The sequence below is a fragment of the Liolophura sinensis genome, chromosome 8 (assembly GCF_032854445.1).
Source record: "Liolophura sinensis isolate JHLJ2023 chromosome 8, CUHK_Ljap_v2, whole genome shotgun sequence".
Lineage (NCBI taxonomy): Eukaryota > Metazoa > Mollusca > Polyplacophora > Chitonida > Chitonidae > Liolophura > Liolophura sinensis.
In genome coordinates, this window is record NC_088302.1 from 9,605,903 (window position 1) to 9,620,259 (window position 14,357).

Genomic DNA, 14,357 nt, shown 5'->3' on the forward strand with positions numbered 1-14,357 from the left:
AGCTCGTGGAAATCCACGACCATCTGCAGTTTGCTGCAAGACCATTCCACGTATGACCGGAAAGAGGAAATATAGCTGATTGAAGAAAGGCATATCTCGAAATAGAGATGTGGGCCCTGTCGCACAAAGCACTCCTAACGTTACGTTCATTTAACTACCATAACAACCAGTATTGCAGGTATTACGTCATCATGGTAGTTGCGAGCTCGTAACGCTAAGAGAGCTTCGTGAAACTGGACCGTGGTCTGCAGTTCTCAATTAAATGTGTAGAAGTCCTACAAGACGAGTTTATTTAAGAAATGATCTATACAGGATTATCACAGTACAACGTTCTTTAGGTTAGGAGGACTGTGTCTGTAAGCATACAGGATCGCTTTGATCAGTCCAAAGCGTGCCTTTAGCTTACCGGTTCGCCTGGCAAATATATATGTCTACTATGGCTGATTTCCATCAACAACAAACCTTATTTCAAAACGGCTATATAACGCTTAAAATAAACGTACTATATAATTCCGTCATTATTGCAAAGAATTCCATATCGCCAACCACGATTATATTTATATAGGCACCACCCATTTGACGCCTTTACACGATGTTGACCTTGCTTCTATTAGCTGAAAATCCCTGAAGCAAATGACCTAAAACGATCCAATAGAGATACAAATTATTGTGACAAGCGCGTTCATCATTCCAGACTTTGAGAGATTGAGAAATTTCGGCTTCATTGCTTTTAACGAATGATTTTATGCTCATCATTAAAAGACGGTACCTATGATGTGGCATTTAACATGTATATAGGGGGCTTTTACGGTCTGTCTGGCAGGGGAAATTTAATCTGTAAAATCGTTATTTATGGTCAAATTTAGCTAATAATTTGGTGAGCATTGAGGGGTTTGTTTTTTTTTTTTTTTTTTTTTTTTTTTGTTTTGTTTTTTTGGACTGACTCACTTGAAAGGACGAAGTATCTAAGGCGTTCCAACGTCGTACTGATATAAAGTTCTTTGTGGAAATCAGCCAGCGTACACTTCACGTGTGAACTGCATGTAAACAACAGGCAGGCTACTGGAATCTCAGAAGACACGCTGTTGACACAAATAATTGTTGCACACTATTGACAGTGAATTACGTGGTTACAAAATCTTGAAATTATAATATGATATAATTATATAACATATAATATTTGACAAGTGCCAATTATCGTGTAGCCCAGATGAACGAGGACCTCGTAGTCTGATTGAGGACATACATTATGGGCCCAGAATATGCTGTTTGAGGGCTAATGTTACAATGCATAGGCAAACTCTACTGGCTTTATGTTCGCTATATGTATTATATAAAGTTTCATGTGATGGAGACTAAAATATGAAAAATAATATAACATTTATTCATACCATAACAAAAAACCAAAGTCTACATTTCTACGATTATTATGTTTAAAACAGCTTAAACCAACAAACAATCATTTGAAAAGATGTAAAAAGTTAACTTTAGGTCATTGTTTTCCTGGACCGTTCCAGATATCTCGTACCATGGTTATGATGATTTGTATGATGCAAGGGAAGTAACTTAAAACTACTTTACAAAGAGCGTTATACCTTCGCATTACTTCCCTTTTTTAATTTACCGCCCTTCAAGGCTGTCCTAGGGCAGAACATGTTAGCAGAAAATGCTAACGTTTATAACATTTTGCGATTCTTTATATAGCATGATGTTAATTACATGACATGGAAACGGATTAATAACATGAGATAAATTACAAGTGAAGCTCAAATTCGCTTCATTGCAGTGCAGGATTGTAGTCGTGGAGTGGGTGAGTACTTGATTAGGACCAGAAATAATGTTGTACAGGCGATGGCTCCTCCCCCCAACCAACAAATTCGCGTATCCATTGGCGACGAAGACGCCCCTGGGTTACAACAACAACACGGCGTGTTTTCGGGTTGCCAGGCGGAGTGTAACGAGTGATATGTAATAGTTTCGGCCCTAGAGACTGATTAATGTTACAGATATGGTAATTTAAACGATATCTTGATAGCTTAATTTAATCCGGAGTGCAAATTAATGGGAACAGTAAGTGCAGTGGCCTGTAGCTATATTACATGACATTCCAGGCTGTAAATTTTACCTCACACGGCTCACTCATTACTGGCACAAAATGTTTAGTTGAATTTGAAGGCATAAACCGTGTGGTACGTTAAATGGATATGTATGCTATTCTTTTTTTTTAAACCGCACATTCAAATTGTTTTAGAAAAATTATTTCACATGACAATATATGTATTTATTTAGTACTATAGTCGTGTAGTGTATATTGATGCATTTCATTAGTTATCAATATTTTGTTTCACAGGTATTTTGATTTCTCCAGAAATTGTGTGCATTCATATGTTTGTGGTATTATAAAGTTATCTGCTAAATATTGCAATTTGTGATGGATATAACTGCAGCATGTATGTTAAGTCTTTTGTTTGTGTTTCAGGCTCAGGGTGTGAAGTATGTCTATTAGACGCCCTCCTTCAGTTGTGTGCTACATTTGTGGTCGTGAATTTGGAACAAAGTCAATTTCTATCCATGAACCTCAATGTCTGAAAAAATGGCACAACGAGAATCAAAATCTTCCAAAGCACATGCGTCGAAAACCTCCTCAGAAGCCTGAATTGCTGCCATCAATTGGGGGAAGTAAAAACTACGATATAAACCGGTTTAATGAGGCTGCATGGCAGGCCGCTCAGGATAACCTTGTGCCGTGTGGTAACTGTGGGCGCACATTTAATCCAGACAGACTGATTGTTCATCAGAAAAGCTGTCGCCCTGGCAAGCCTCTGAAACCACTGAGGACAAACCAGGGACAGAACACGGCGAGCGACGAAGACTCCAACAACAACAATGCAAGACCTGGTACTGCCACATTGTCCAACCCTAAAATTGTGAAATCAGCTTCATCAAGTGATTCCACCGATGGTAACACTAATGGCACTTTGTCGCGCCGGCCAACTCCAAACAGAAATACTCTGAGAAGAGAACGGACATTTACATCTGCTGATAAGAAAAAAAGTTCCTCATCCTCTAACAACGGCCTAGCTAAACCCACAGTAGGGATGAGTGGGGGTCCAAAGTCTGTTATCTGTTACATTTGTGGACGGCAGTTTGGCACTGCCTCTATAGGGATCCATGAGCCTAAATGTATGGAGAAATGGAAGGCAGAGAATGACCAGTTGCCCAAAGAGCAGCGACGACCTCCACCTCAGAAACCTCAAGTAGCATCGGGAGCTAGTGCTGCAGAACAGAATGAGGCGGCATGGCAGAGTGCTCAGCAGAGTTTAGCCGCCTGTGAAAACTGCGGCCGTACATTTAACCCTGACAGACTGGCAGTTCATCAGAGGGCATGTAAGCCCCAGGGAGGGGGTGGGAATAAACCTGGGCCAGGGGCAGGAAACTCTGGTGGGTCATCCAGCAGTTTGTCACAAGATCCTCCAGCTCAGAGAGGTCCCCGCACTGTTGTCTGTTATATCTGCGGGAGAGAGTTTGGTACCAAGTCCCTTCCAATCCATGAACCACAGTGCCTTGAAAAATGGAAAGTACAGAATAAACAGTTGCCACGTGAACAGCGACGCCCAGTACCAAAGAAACCACAGACCCTGGCAGGTAGCGGATCTGGTGTCACAAGGTGAACTCATAGTTTTCTCACTTCTACATCAAGTATTGATTTTATTGCCACAAATTGTGCAACAGGCTGCACTGAGAGAACAATACAAAAAAAAAAAACAACTTCTACCAAAATCCTAATATGAAGTTGAGAATAGGGCCCGTTTAGTTGACAATAGGTTAGGGTACATCAAATTTATCAGATAAAATGAACTTATTTTTAGTGACGATCAAAGATTTAAATGTATATGTGCGTATGTGTACATAGTCATAATAATGAACATCTGTGTGGCCCAGTGTATGTGTGCATTGGCAAAGGACACACGTGAAGTTTAAAACTTCTTGTTTTTGTGATGGCTTATATATCCCAGTTTAAAGTGGATGAAATCTTGCAAATTGAGAAAACTGAAAAAAACTGAAATCATTGAAATGAGTGAATCATTTGTGTTTTTTCAGTTTCCATGCTATTTATTTTATCCAGTCAGGCTATAACCTAAGCATGCACAAATATAGGTTTTAATAAGTATGGCATAAAACTCTTGCCAAATAAATAAATAAATTACAAAAACGGTGAGTAAGAAAGTCATGTGTGTTAGATGTAGATTGTCTGTTTCACTCCACTCAGAGAGCAGATGAATGAAGCAGCCTGGAAGCAAGCCCAGGCTAATCTGGTGCCTTGTGGAAACTGTGGACGTACCTTCAACCCTGACAGACTGGCTGTCCACCAGAGGGCGTGTAAACCTGGAGGGAAAACGGTCAAGCCTTCAGTGATGAACCCGCCACAACAGCAAGGTTCTTCAAGTCAGGAAGTAAGAACAAGAGCAAATGAATGAACCAATAAGTGTGGATATTTATTATTGGTGTAAAATTTCATTAAAGCTTAATAAGCACATGCTTGTTAATAAATACCGTATTTCACATAAAGATTGGGATGTGAACATGCTCTGTCAAAATCATGTGGAGTGAGCGAAACGGAAAGTGATAGTTTTCTATTAGATTGTCATTTTGTATTAACCTAAGTTTAGAATAAGATATGGAGACTGGACCATTTTTATTATTCCAAAGTTAAAATTGACTATTGATATCACAGAACTGTTTTACAGAATTTGTTTCACATTGTCATAGTCAGGTGGGCTGTGTTTTCAGAAATCTCCATCCAGGTCCCCACCTGCTATCAGACGCCCACCCACTGTCGTGTGTTATATTTGCGGGCGTGAGTTTGGGACAAAATCCATCTCTATTCACGAACCTCAGTGTATGAAGAAATGGCATATTGAAAACGACCAGCTTCCACGTCACTTGCGGCGACCAGAACCCAAGAAGCCTGAAGTCAGGTCCATAGGAGGTGAGGCGTTAATAACAGAACTCGACAGTCCAGATATACCACCATGTCAGAGATACATAATACATACCACACAGATATATTTATAGACTTTAGCCGGCATCACTTTCGACCCTGTGCAATTTTTAAAAGTTTCCAAATTTTTAAAAATCATCTCAGGAATAAAAAATATCAAATGATCATGGCCACCAAACTACTTTTTTGTCTAACGAGTGCAAAATGCCTTTCTGTAGGTGTAGTGTGATAGCTGGAAAAGTGCGAATTAAATGGGATATATTATTTCATTTTAGTGATGCTAGTAAACATGCAGATACATGAGAAAAATAGATTCTAATCAGCATGTACTAAAATGCTCAAGTCTGTAGCTGGTCATATCTCATATAATTGAACGACATCATAAGAATTAACAGATAATGAGTACCTTTGTCCAGTGGTGTTCACTGTTCAAATCTGGTGGTTTGGAGGTTTGTCAGGTACATAGTTTCTTAGACAGGAAACTCTGACACTTTCACAGAGATGTTGTAATGTACGATATTCGCACATATAGGAAAATGGTACGGTAAGAATTACGTACGTTCAAAATATGGTATGACAAATATGGTCGTACACTGCTGTGTAAAGCTGTGCCCTAATGAGTAAATTAATCAAACTGATGATTCATGTAAGCCTAGCTAGTTTGTTTTTGAAGATTTGTGTATTGTTATTGAAATGGGTATATTGATATTTTAATGTTTTGTTTTTTTTTGTGTGTGTGTGTTAACAGCCTCAGGCAGCTATGACATTGATGCGATGAATGAGGCAGCCTGGAAGAGTGCACAGAGTAATTTGGTGCCCTGCCCGAATTGTGGACGGACATTTTTACCAGATCGCCTGATTGTTCACCAGCGTAGTTGTCGTCCAAAACCTCCACCCCAAGCTTAAAAAAAAGAGAAATTGTTGGATCTGTCTGTTGGATTTTGAACAGGTCTGCGGAAACAGCTAGTGTGTCTATTTAATGATTTTCGGTATACAGAAAAATTGACACAGCTAGGCTGTAGTCCAAGTGGTAAGTCAAACAACTGCTTGAACAGAGCAGTTGTTGCATTTGATAAGGTCATTTACTTCTGACAAAAATGTAGTGTAAAGGGATTTGTTAGTTACTACCTGTTAACCCAGACAGTTGAGCAAATAATATTTTGGGCCTGAACTATTTTAGCTTCAATATCAGGTAGATGTCATAGTCAATTCCCAGCATCTCTGGGCTGTTACAGTGTTGTTACCCAGAGGATAGTGCTGTAGATATGCTCATTAACTGACACATCAGTGTGCTGATTGATTATTTCACCTGCTGGGGACTAATCCCAAAGTCCCATCATGCTTTTCTGTGATAAAATAAATGGCATATTAACTGTTTAGCTGATTACCAGTATGTCATCAGCGATATAACAACCCAAAAACATATTTATTGCTCCTGTCACACCATATCTTAATGCATTCCTTTGACACCACGGAGATATGTTTTATTTTGGAAGAGATGTATTTTTCCCCTTTACTACAAGTACATATAAATTCTGTGTATTTATATTAAACTGATACATTGTAAGGTTAAATACCCAGTTAGGTATGTGTGGTTATCTTCAGCATCAAACCATCTGGATGAAAACATCTGCTTGTTTGTGGCAATATTTATGCCACTGTTTGTTATTTATGTATGATATTATTTTACATTTTAACTCAAATCTTAACGTAAATACATATCATACGATGTGAGACTCACCCTTAAATAACATATGTATTAAATGTATACTGTTACAACAGAGATATCTATTTTCCTGTTAGGACCAGTCTAGCATAGCCTTATGACACAAGTACAGTGCACATACCATTACTGTTTTACTCCACATTTAGTGATAAATTGATGTGATAAATTTGAAATGTTATGAAATGGAATGAAAGAAAAATGTTTCATTTATTTATGCTCATAAATACTTATGCTAAAATTTATTTTATGAAATTGTTGCAACTTGTTTCTGTTTTATGTAGCTCATAGATTTTCTTCCACACACTCAGCTGCTAGTGTGATCACTTGGGATCAATTGAAAGTGGCAGCTAGAGCTATTTTCATTTCCCTACATATCAGCAAATATTGTTAAGATATGAGTAATTTTGTACAAGTGCATGTATATGAAGCACATAGCCATTTGGAATTTGGCATAACAGATTTGTGTTTTAACAAAGGATTACCGGACATTCCATGTTGTTAATCTATTACCTGTTATATGATGGATACAAATAGTGATAGTGGGCATGTGAATATTCAGTCTAACCATTTAAAAGGCTGTGATAAATAAAGTGAAACACTTTGATTTTGATTTTTGTTTTTTTAGTGGGGGGGGGGGTTGAGGGGGATAACAAAAAGCTCTGAATTCAATAAACCACAAATTTAACCCAAAGACAATGTTACATGTTGAAACATATTGTCTGAGTTTTTGAATCACATGACTTACCTTTATATCAAGGGGATATCTATATATTCTAAAGTTTCCTGTCTTTCTAAACTGTATTTAGAAAAGGTTATACTTTTTTAATCAGCTGCAATTTAAAACGTTTTCTATGCATTTTGTTTTCTTGCAAAGTAATTAAACTTCGAGAGCGGACCTAGATGTATACACATGTGTATAAATTTTAGATGATAGTGCTTGACGTCAATGTTTATGAATTTACAGGATTGGTGTTTGCATTAATGTTATAACTCTTAATCATGTGAATGATTGGAATGAACCATTAATTGTCTGTGTGAAGTTTTTGTCTCTAGATGTAGAGAAATATTTGCATGCAACATTTTTAAAATGAGCTTTAAATTTACTTCCATAATGTTGTAATAAATTGTAGAAGTTCCACAAAACTTGATTATTACTCTTTGTGATGGCAATTAATATTTTAAGGAATACACATTTTGGTGTAAAAATGGCATGAACCAAATGGCTGTTATGTTTAAATGTTCTGGCTAGTGTTTGATCTTAGGTGTGCCAACAATACATGTACAAGTATTCACTGGTTTAGTCAGTATAAGAAAACATCACTGTCCTGAGTGCTTCTGCTATACAGGAGAGTTTTGGGATTTGACTCTTTTGTCACTGAAGGTAATTAAAAGTTCTGACGTATCATGTGACCTGTCCAAAATGTCAGACGTCACCTTTGTTGACATTAATTTACCAGTCACCTGTCTCACTGTGTTTCAGAGGCACAAATGACACCCATCTTCAGTAGTCCGGAAGTTTACAAACACCCAGCTGCTATGTTTTCTCCATCTTTCTTCCACAATAAATATCTGTTTGTGAAACCTTTTCGAGATGTTATAGTTCATGTAATCAAAAATAATTTCACACAGCTCACATGCACTATATTTACCTTTAGCGATGAAAGATTTTCAACTTGAAACTCTTGTATTATGTTTAGTACAAAAAGTGAAGTAAACTGTCAAAGTGCACCAGGATATATATCTTCACTCCGCATGCACACCACTGTACACGAGTGCATTGATTGCTCACTGAAACCCTGTTGTCGGCACACTAGTGTAATTTAGATTCCACCATATTCTGTGTACTGGATATAATTAAGGCATGTGTAATGTATAGATGACATTTGATTGTGGCAATTCTGTGATATCAAGTAAATTTTATACACATCATGTTAAATACAGGGTAGAAAATAAATAGTACTTCATGTACTGGTAGTTTACCTCAAAATTGATTTGTTCTTCTTGTGTATTTCTTCATTTATTTATTTAATTTTTCTTGGTTTCTTTGTCAGTAGACTGAAACAAAACATCCTAAAGGATACAGAACGTTTTCTCTTATTTCTTGATTTGCAGTGATCCAATCTGGATGTTGATCAATGAAATGATCAAACCGTTCTTTATATGACTGCTTTGGTGGCCTAATAGAGGGTTTGCGTCAAACTCAGAAGATCCTGGATCAAACCCGGGTCAGGTCACACCAAAGAGTTTAAAAATGGTACTTGTTGCTGCCTTGCATGGCACTCAGCACTGAGAAGTTAGAGTAAGGAAACGGGACGGGTTGGCCGGTGTCCGTGTAATGTGACTGGGTTGGGTGTCATGTCTGGTGTCTTCGGTATGATACTTCAATGGCAACAACAGCTTGGCAACATGGACTCGCCCTGCACACACACCTAATGACTCCCCATCATATGACTGAAACATTGTTAAGTACAACGTTAAACCTCAAGAATTCATTCATTCTTTATATTGCCTGTCGGAAAGAGTTATGCACAGATTTTGATCAAACTCCAGAAACATCGATACATTCTGTTATGGTGGTGATCCATATCCAGGGATTTTTCATCAGTGTTGCCACATTTTGTAAAGATGCCCTGCTAGATTTTGATGAATCTTTATGCCCAAGCATCAATCCATTACTTATGATACAAGCTAGTGTTTTTTCAAGGTCACATGTCTGCCGCCTAAGTGGTGTGCATATTTGTGTGTCCCGTGGGAATTTCCTCCATTTGTACAACTGACCACCATCGTATATGTGAAAAATCTGCGACTGTGGCGTTAATCAACAATCAAATTAATAAATGATGAACATGAACATTGACATCAATCTAGATCCGAAGCTTGGAGTGTTAACAATGCAACTATCAAATCCATTAAACCACAATGGGGTTCTGCTTAAACTGTATCGGCAATGTCAAACTATGGCTGTTGGCTTGAGAAATATTGTTGTAAATATTTGAAGGTTTTGTTGGACACTACAGGAGTTGAATTCGTCTGTGAAGAGAGAATTATAACCAGGTGCTGTCTCATCTTTCAAACACTGCCAAAAACTAAAGAGGCAATCAAGATTAATTATCTAGAAATGACCAACTGATCACATTGAGAGATTATAGAAGCATAAAATAACACAGACCACAATCGTTACCAGAAAAACATTGTTGAAATATTAGACTTCTCTTCAGAGTTTCATTTATGCACACAACAAATATACAAAATTTAACAAGATATAAACACATGCACAATACGCCCAGGTCTTTCTGTTCAGAACATTTCAATAAAACTGTATTATAATGCAAAATGAGGTCACTGCTAATGCAAATAAAGTGCACATCACACAAATGAGCATTCTATGAAGGACTAAAAGTCAATATTATGAAATAGTTTCCTAAAATGTTTCACAGATCTTGATACAAAGAAATGGGTTACTGATGAATAAGTGTATCTTATGAAGTGGCTCACATTATCTTGTGTACAACTCTAAATATTACAGAGTGCCTAAATATTTATTTATTTATTTATTTGATTGGTGTTTCACGCCACACTCAAGAATATTTCACTTATTCGACGGCAGCCTGCATTATGGTGGGAGGAAACCGGGCAGAGCCCGGGGGAAACCCACAACCATCTGCAGGTTGCTGGAGTGTCTAAATAAACAACATGTTAAGTTCTGAGGTTTCATATTTCTCTGATACTGGCTTTCATTTGTCAAATTCAACATGCTCAACATCAGTGGAAAAAAAAGGCTACCGACTTGTTGCTAAACTCTTTATAACAGTAGACTTTAGACCAATGTCTCAATGCAGTGTAAATGAAAACATTTTGAATATATTCTAAAAATATACATACACTGAATCGTTATTATATTTAAGTTTTTGGTTCAATAGATAAATAATTTATTAACTTTATCTCTTTTTATTACGCCGGTACAGCCAAGGGGAGATCATTTTTAGTCAAGCGGATGAAGGGGGACAACTCTTCAAAGTCTCAATTAGCTAATATTCAATCTTCAATTTCATTGTTTCTATTACTAATGAAGGCACTTTGAAAATCCCTTTATATATGCATGTGATCTGACATAAACCACATGTGTCAATAAATAGAAATGACTGTCCATGGGCAATTAGGTAATTCTACTTCTACCAAAACGGTGCTGCTTAATGACTTTCACTTTACTGCTGCGCAGAAGACATCTGAAAAATACTGTGAGGCTTTTCCAAGCAGCTCAGACTTGTGTAAAATACATGCACCTTTGCTCATTCAAGCCTACTGGTAATTTACCAGGTGCATCTAAATGGGAACATTCAATTTCATAAATCCACTGGAACAATAATTGACAAATTTGCAGAAAAATATTTTGATGTTGAATTCACCAAATTACCAAAAAATATCACATGGCCCAATAAAAAAAAGATATATTTACATGTAAATATACAAAAAAATTGCGTAAAATTTTAAAGCATGCAACTATTTATACCTCCAAAAATATGGCTAAATGTTGGAAAAATATATACAATTAAAAATAAGATTAATGAAGGCGGGGAATGCTAAAACCATATAAAATGATTTTTTTTTTCTTCCATACCTATTTGCTACCACTTTAATAGACTTACTCTTCACTTTACACATACTGTTTAATAACAACAATGTTCACTTGTTTACCTCTACTTACTGTTTACTGCCACTTACTGTTTACTGCCACTTATTGTTTACTCTCACTTACTGTTTACTCCCAGACTGTCTACTCCCATTTACTGTTTAGTTACATGTACAGTTTACTCATAAAACACCTGGATGTTCTGTGTATCAAATTTTTGACTGAGAAGGGGCAATTCTTAAATAACTAACATCAAATTTGATTTGATTCTTTTCCTTTTGCTCTTGCAGCCACTGTGTCTTCTGGTTTGAGCAGTTCATGACAAAGATTTTCGACAGCTCCACGTAGACCCTCGCGATCATTAGTTTTACACGACCGTACAATGAGTGATCGCTTGTAAGATAGAGATGGCAGGTCCAGACGCTGAGAAATCTGAAATATAGACAATGTCAATAGAATTCACACATTTACCATCAAATGAAAAAAATTTAACAGTTCCGGATTTAGGATTCAATGCATGTTTGAATACTTGGGGGTTTTACGTTGTGCTAACAATTTCAAACATATGATAACAACAGGATTCAATAATTTGCCCAGCTATCAAAACAAAAACATAATTAACAGATACTGCACTGGAGTTCCTAATTAGTCCTGTTAATGTTATGACACCACTACGCTATAGAGACCGATATAGGATATCTGCAAATAAAATATCTCAGTTATTAATCATTACATCTGCTAAAATTGCTTTCAAGAAAACACCTGCCTTTGTGAAAACAGGAGGAATTAGGGTTAAAAATCTAGGTATACATTTAATGACCTAAACTAGTAACTATGACTAAGTTGCACATTTTGCCTGGTTGTGAAAGTTCTATTGATATTAGAAAAGTGATCTGATGTTTATTTAAAAGGTAGGATGATATCCTACTGAAAAAATGTAAGCCTAAGGACCAAATCTAATATTTTAGTACAATACAATATATATGTGCAAAATTTCATAAGTAAAACGCCCTAGGGGTAGAGTGGTCACCCTCCACATCCCTGTATTTCATGCTTTGACACTTCACATGAAAGATTCTGATAAATGTCAGACGTGACATCTCACCTGGTCGACAGACCGCGCCCCTTCCTTCTCCTCCTGAGTAATGAGCACTAAAAGAGGTAACGTCCTCAAGCTACGATGAGATGCCACTTTGCTGATCTCTGTTTTGTTAACGTCCAAGTCCTCTTCAGAACAACAGCTGGAGATCATGTAGATTACAGCTTGAGAGCCCTGGAAGTACCTGTCCCAGTAAGGCCGCACGCTGTCCCCACCTGGCAGAATACCAGTGTGTTATGGGGTGAAATGCTAATCAAATGTCTTCGTGAAGTCTGCATTAATAATGTTTTCAGAAAGAATTGCATTAATGATTCCACACTACCAAATTTACACATGCACACAGATATGAAAGTAAAAATTTAAACATGTGAGAAGATATGAAGACACACACGAAAAACATACAAATCAATAGGTAGCTTTAAGGTGGTCTGTTGTAAGCTTTATAACATACATTACAAAAAATCTCTTTCTGTTGTTTTAGAGGTCAAGAAAGCTTTGTCCATACCTCCTAATTCTTTCACATTAAGGATACAGTTGTCCATAATCACTGCCTTTATACTGAAGCCTGTAAACATAAAAAAAAAGTTTTTTTCATCTGGGCCACTTATTTCGATGGCCGCATTGTATTTTAACATCTTTTTCTCAAGAACGAATGAACAGACCCTTCTAAAATCGGATATGCATGTAGAGCAAACTGATTGCATGAGCTGGACTTGAACTCACAGCGACCACTTTGGTGAGAGGCACCAATTGGTCATAGTGTTTTGCTAGCACGGCAACCACTGGGCCACAAACACCCCCTTCAAAGAAATGAAAGACAAACATCCACAGCTTACAGACATAACTTAGGATTAAAGTGCGCACTCCACCTATCATCATCGACACCTCCCTCTCCCCTCCTCTCTCACCCCCCCCCCCCCCCCCCAATTTTCCTGGAGCTGTTTGTCCCTGACACAAATTTCTACTATAGAGAGACTACACTATATTTACCCACTGTTGGCTCGATAGCATCTACATCTTCTCCGCTTAGAACACACAACACTGAACTTTTGCCGGATTTGCTCAGCCCCACACACAAAATACTGAACTCTGGCTTCTCTGGTGGGGGCTTCTTACAGCAGAGCCTGCGGCAAACCTGACAACAGAGAATGTCCAAACACTCGCCACAGTTTCTATGAATGTACCCTGATGACATAAGCTACCAAACAACCAGACAACAGACCATGCAGGCACTTTAAAATTGGATCTGAAACAAACTTGCTGACAGGTGACAAAAAAAAAAAAATCATTACATGGTACATGCATTAATAAGTATTAGCAATTTAGTTTCACTGATACACCTGAAACTTTATATTTGTACACTGTTGCCTTTCCCCCTGTTATTAGATGTCTTACAGTTGTTCTCGCAACATTTCTATCTTCGGCCATCTTGGGGGAGGGGGGGCTTGGGGGGAGTATAACAGCTTGCACTTCTAGTACCGATATGTGAACAGTCAGAAGTGCCGGTATCTGCAGGATTAAGGGCCTAAGGCTAATGCAAGGATGCCCTGCTATACTTACCGAGTATATGCCCATCCTGCACACAGCGCAGACCAGACTCACGTTATCACACATGCTAATCGTCTCTGGTCAACCGAGACAAGAGACAAAGCTGTAATTTCACTGACCAACGTGGACATGAATTTCGTTACCCGCTAAATCACTTCACCGTGACGCACGTCCGTCTCGGCTTGTTTACTAAAAATTCTCGACAGATTCCTGCAGTCAAAATCTTGCACGAGAAAAACCACTAATGCTATGACGTCATCAAATTGTGAGTACTAAAGAGTCTATTCATGTTCATCGATTTCGCCAGTATTTCATCACCATCATCAGCCGGGAAAAGCATTGCATCCAGTGA

General features: G+C 37.8%; 2 protein-coding genes across 3 annotated transcripts; one reads left to right on the top strand and one right to left on the bottom strand.

Moving 5' to 3' along the window:
- Positions 1-1,721: 1,721 nt before the first annotated feature.
- On the top strand, positions 1,722-5,908 carry LOC135472557 (zinc finger protein 474-like). Its single transcript, XM_064752112.1, has 5 exons — positions 1,722-1,810; positions 2,480-3,667; positions 4,271-4,454; positions 4,792-4,990; positions 5,751-5,908. The coding sequence occupies exons 2-5, from the start codon at positions 2,496-2,498 to the stop codon at positions 5,906-5,908; spliced, it is 1,713 nt and encodes a 570-aa protein (XP_064608182.1). The 5' UTR covers positions 1,722-1,810; positions 2,480-2,495.
- Positions 5,909-11,129: 5,221 nt separating this feature from the next.
- LOC135473135 (ADP-ribosylation factor-like protein 15) lies at positions 11,130-14,160 on the bottom strand. 2 transcript variants are annotated; one of them, XM_064752967.1, is made up of 5 exons: positions 14,018-14,160; positions 13,448-13,592; positions 12,963-13,022; positions 12,464-12,672; positions 11,130-11,790 (listed from the first exon to the last, which is right to left on the bottom strand). In XM_064752967.1, the coding sequence occupies exons 1-5, from the start codon at positions 14,069-14,071 to the stop codon at positions 11,611-11,613; spliced, it is 648 nt and encodes a 215-aa protein (XP_064609037.1). In that variant the 5' UTR covers positions 14,072-14,160; the 3' UTR covers positions 11,130-11,610. The 2 variants fall into 2 exon arrangements, with proteins under 2 accessions (XP_064609037.1, XP_064609036.1); XM_064752966.1 differs by lacking the exon at positions 14,018-14,160 and having other exon boundaries at positions 13,448-13,692.
- Positions 14,161-14,357: the final 197 nt, after the last annotated feature.